Below are 5,182 nucleotides of genomic sequence, written 5' to 3'. Positions count from 1 at the left end.
ATGGTAGAAAAAAATAATAAGAAAGCAAGCTCTGGGCTCAGATAAACCTAGGTTCAATCCCAGCCCTGCCACCTAGCATCTGTGTGACCTTGAACAAATCTCTCAACTTCTCTGAGCTTCAGTTTTCCTCTCTAAAATGAAGATAATACTAGAACTTACTTCCTGGGCTTATGGGAAGGAGCAAGATAATTGCTTACTTGGAGCTAAGAGTTTAGTACCTGGGGCTTGGGAAAGTGTTTCAAGGGGACTAACTATCCCTATTATAAGAAGTTCAACATCAGGAGTTTAATAAAATCCAATACATAAAAGAAAATGGATGTAATTATAAAATCACAATGCGCACACTCCATGGCTGCTCACAATTGCCCTAACCTTTTATGACCCTTGGGCTGCCATAGCTATGAGACGCCCCAAGGCCAGGCTCCCCTCTTCCCACAAAGATACTCATAGGATGAGTGACAGTGAACTTATTAGAGAGATAACATTAAATCTACTCTATCTAGCAATTTTTTTAATAGCATGTGTGGTTCATATTATATTACTCTCTGATGGTGCTGTCCTACACCTTTCCAATACCAATAATTGTCTTACTGCCAAAATCATTTTTGTAAGCATTGGATCCACTGATCACCTCCTCTCCTTTCAGTGCCTTTACTCTAGTATCTCCAGTTAGTTGCAATTCCTGTGAAGAACCTTGAAATCAGCTTTTTACCGCCTCACACTTAAGGAGCAAAGAAAAACCCAGGATCACTAGACAGTTAAGGAAAGGCTTTTCCATGAAAAACAGAGACACAATGAAATGAATGGAAAATGAGAATTTGGTGAGAGAGGATAGTGCAGGAAGCAGAATAAACCCAAAAATAAAAGCTATAAACTTGGTAGATAACATTATTGGCTCCAATTCCTCATCCCTCCCTGTCTCCACACCCTTTTCTGTTAGACTGCAGTTCTATCACTTCATGGGGGGAGTATATTTGTCCACCCCCTGAATTTGGGTTCAGCCATATGATATGCCTTGACCAGTACAGAATGGGGCAAAAGAGATGGGGTGTCACTTCTGAGCCTAGACCTGAAGAGGCCTCTGGCACTTAGGCTTGCCCCTCAAATCTCTGCCATCACCATGAGAAGAACAGCTAGTGTGTTGGTGCAGTGAGGCAGAGGGACAGATGGATCAGAGCTGCCCACAGAAGTCCAGCCTAGAACAGCCAAGGCCAACCAACTGCATTATATCCACAGGCCATGGTGCTTTTGTGGTTGTTTGTTATTGTGTCGTTGTTTGTTACACAGCACTACTGTGGTCATAGTTAACTGACACAATACAAATAACCAAAAAGTTTGACATCATTGAAACAAATAAAGGATCTATAAAAGGGAAAAGACCCTCCTGAGAATGTGGGCTCTTGGATAATAAAAATATGATAGCAGAAAGTAAATTCAAGAACATCTCTCATAAAAAAAGAACATAGGGTGGACCACGGTAGCTCAGCAGGGAGAGTTCTCACCTGCCATGCCAGAGACCCAGGTTCGATTCTCAGTGCCTCCCATGAAAAAAAAAAAAAAAAAAGAACATAAAGCACAAAAAGATGCAAAATAAGGGAAAAAGACATGAGAAAGTATAGGGTCAAACAAGGTAGCCCAACGTAGGTTGCAAAAAATGAGACTAGAGTAAATGGTGAGGAGAAAATTATCAAAGAAATAATGTAACTCTAAATAGTCAAAATCATACAATTCATATTTGTTTATTACAATGGAATGAAATTGGAAATGAAAAATAAAATGGTATACTGTATGGTACATGGGTGTATTCATTTGTCAAAATGATACACTTAAGATTTATGAGTTTCAACACTGTAAACTCTACCTCAAAAAAAGGTAAAAAGAGAATAATGATATTATTATATAATGAGTGGTAGATGGAAAGAGTGGAGGTATAAATGAAAAAAAGAATGGGATATTTTTAAATCATCTTTCAACATGGTTCTGGTTACCTTTTCCTGTTTACTTTGTATATATTTGAAGTTTTCTGTGTTAAAATGTTTTTTAAAAGCTACTTTACATATGTTTGAAAATTAAACAGGTTTCCACTAAAATAACTTATGAGTTAGAGGGGAAAACCACAAATTGTAAAACTCTTAGGACTAAAAGCAAGAGCACCAGGTAGAATGCACAGGGTGCAATCAACACAGCTCTGTGAGAACTCCCTAAGGTGTTAGATGCATTCAGAAAGAAAAAAGACTTGAAATCAATGAACTAATCATTCCAGAAAATGGAAAAGGAACAGCATAATAAACTCCAAAGAAAAGGTACAAGGAATGAACTAATAAAGACAAGTAGAAACCTGTAAAATATAAAACTAATAAAACTCAAAGAGATTATTACAAAACCAAATGCTGATTTTAGGGGGAAATATTAAAATACAAAGCACTTCGATCCTCTAATATCTGGAATTTCTACTTATTTTGTTTTTAAGGTGAAGATACCCTCACTTGACCCCATTTGCTGAGAAGGTCAGGTAAACTTTGGGTTAAACAATAAATGAAGGGGGGAAATAGAAAGAAAATCGCAGTAATGGGCCCACTTCACTGCTCTGTATCCATATATATTTTTTGAAAGCCTCTCTTCTGCCTTTCTCCTTGGAAGTAGAATCTAACACACCAGACAGGTTGAGAGGCAAAGGTACAAGCAACCGGTAATGGAGAAAGGGGCATTCACTCTTCCTGGAGAGGTGGCCAAGCTTCAGCGACACTGAAGCTCCACTCATAAGAAGATGGCCAAGGGCTGCAGGTTCTGATTTGGAATCATCACATGGGTCTAGAACAGGGGCTACGGGCCCAGCGGGGCAGGGAGCGTGAGTACCTACCCTAGCCTTTCCCCCCAGGGGAGGAGCAGACAGCAGGACTCCTGAATTCCTGGGGTCCCTGGGATTGTGAAAGTCATGGAGACACACGACACCTGGTCAGACATTTACTGGGACGAGGGAGCCAATTCCCCACCCGGCAGGCCCTTCAGATTGATAGGATTTCAATATGGAACTGCAGCTGGTTGGAAGTGACTTCGTACTGCAACTGCAAACGGTCATCCTGGAGAGCGAGGCAGCTCTTTGGGGCCTGGAGGACGCAGACCATGTTGCATGTTCGGCAGTAGTGCTGCTGGCACTGCCACATGCGAGTCCAGGACTGCAGCTTGACCGCCGCCTGCTCCTGGATTATGTAACTCTTCAACAGGGTCTGTTTTCGCTTCTGCGTCCACCTCTGCATAACCGTCCTCCACCAGCACTGAATCATCCAGGCCCTGAGGGCAGCCACCAGCAGGGTCCTACGAACCAGGGTGCCACGCCACCAGGCCTGGATCTTTCCAGCCGACTTGATCTTTTTTTCAAGAAGCTGCTGTTTTGCAAGGAGCCGCTGGCCAAGCAAAGCAGAGGACTTGCAGTGAACTTTTGTTAACCCCATTAACCCCAGCCCTGGTATCTTAACAATCTGCCCTTCCCCAGCAGTCCTTAGGACACAGGAGACAAGGGTGGAGATTTGCCTCTGCTTCTGTCTTGTCCATGGCCATGGACACATGCCCTCACCCTTGGAGTGGCAGTGTCCTCATCTGTAAAATGGGAAGCACTTGCCCCGTGGACCTCCCAGGGGAATGGAACGAGAGGAAACGCTTTCTGAGGCAGAAGAATCCACATGGGTGGGAGGAGGCAGGGGTCCCCAGGAGCAAGCCCCTGTACCCACCAGCCTTTCCTGCTCTTTCGATCCTCCCGAACTCATGAGAACAAACCTTGGCATTTATGCCTGCATCTCATCCCAAACTGCAGCCCACAATGTTGCCACCTGATGCCCACTGTGGGCCACAGCCCTGGGGGATCAGCCCTCACCCCACTTCCTTTGACTTCCACCATGAACCTCTCCATCTCTCCACTGTGGTTCTACATGGCCACCTGTTTCTCCACCTTTCCATCTCCCACCTCACTGTGCTCCACCTTCCATATGGCCTGTCCCCACCCTGGCTCCTCACCCCTTCCCCATCTCTCTCCATGTCCAACTCAGCCCAGCAGGATGGGGGCTTATTTCTGAAACAGGAGAGCAACACTGAGGTAAACCCTGTGGGACCAGAGATGGATCCTCCATCCAGGGTCAGAGGATGAGTGATGTTGGGTCTCACCCCTGGGCTCGACCTACCTCCTCCTTCCGCTTCTCTGTCTCTATTATGTATACATCTGGACCACATGCCTGCAATCAGAATATAGGGGAGAGCACAAGTGAGGACCAGCCACTGTGAAAAGTCCCCACAGCCCCACTCCCCATTCTCTCCCATGTCCTATGAAGTCATCTTGCTACCCTCTGCTATGGGACAAATGCCCACCCTAAGGGGTGGTTCTGGCTGAGCCTTACACAGCAGTTATTGCCCATGGTTTGTGGACAGTGGTTCAGATGTTCACACCCCCTCTGGTTTCTGGTCCTTTTGGCCCTGGCAGGGTCAGGAGGGTGGAGGAGGAGCCAACCATGATGTCACAAGGACAACTATGACCAGAAACTGGGTTGCCTTCTCCAGGCCCGAAGCTGTGTGTAAAGAGGAAACCCCTACCCATGTCCCTCCTACCAGGGAGGGCCTGGCGTCCTCTGTGGAACCTCAGCCCCAGGGCTTGTGTCCTGCCCAAGGATGATCTCCAGTCCAGCCCACTCACAGGACCTTCCGGTCACCAGCCACTGAGGGAAGCAGGCCCTGCAGCACAAGGAGGATGCACAGGCTTCCCACTGCTCACCTGGCTCCTGTGCACTCCTGCTTCCTTTGCCATGGTTCTCTTCCTTGGGGAGTGGGAAAGTCCCCCTTTTAATGGGGCCGAGGAAGGGTCAGATTTGTTGGACCCCAGCCAGTCTCTACTTCTTGGCACTGTAACCCTATCCTTCTGTGGCTGCTTGCTGGCACTTACCTTGCCAGTACATGCTCCATGAAAAAGAAAAAGAAAAACAAACTTCCATCCTGTATCTGAAAGTCAGTGGGCCAGAGGCATTTTCCTAACATGGACATGGAACATTGTAAGATGGAACCCCTTCCCCACTATAGACTCCTTTGGGGGTAGCATGGGCCGCCTGACTTCTAGGTGGGAGCTCTGGGGACTTGGGTGACTTGCCAAGGGGTTCCAGGCTCAGAAGTGCCCTAAACAAAAACAAGCATAAATGAAAAG

The 5,182-nt window shown here is 46.1% G+C and overlaps 1 protein-coding gene across 1 annotated transcript; it reads right to left on the bottom strand.

The window, feature by feature from the left end:
- Window positions 1-2,951: 2,951 nt before the first annotated feature.
- IQCF3 (IQ motif containing F3) lies at window positions 2,952-4,508 on the bottom strand. Its single transcript, XM_077129129.1, has 3 exons — window positions 4,389-4,508; window positions 4,176-4,226; window positions 2,952-3,404 (listed from the first exon to the last, which is right to left on the bottom strand). The coding sequence occupies exons 1-3, from the start codon at window positions 4,404-4,406 to the stop codon at window positions 3,006-3,008; spliced, it is 468 nt and encodes a 155-aa protein (XP_076985244.1). The 5' UTR covers window positions 4,407-4,508; the 3' UTR covers window positions 2,952-3,005.
- Window positions 4,509-5,182: the final 674 nt, after the last annotated feature.

This window comes from Tamandua tetradactyla, chromosome 15 (assembly GCF_023851605.1).
Source record: "Tamandua tetradactyla isolate mTamTet1 chromosome 15, mTamTet1.pri, whole genome shotgun sequence".
Taxonomy (NCBI): domain Eukaryota; kingdom Metazoa; phylum Chordata; class Mammalia; order Pilosa; family Myrmecophagidae; genus Tamandua; species Tamandua tetradactyla.
The sequence above is the reverse complement of the archived record's forward strand: the minus strand, read 5'-3'. Positions and strand labels throughout refer to the sequence as shown.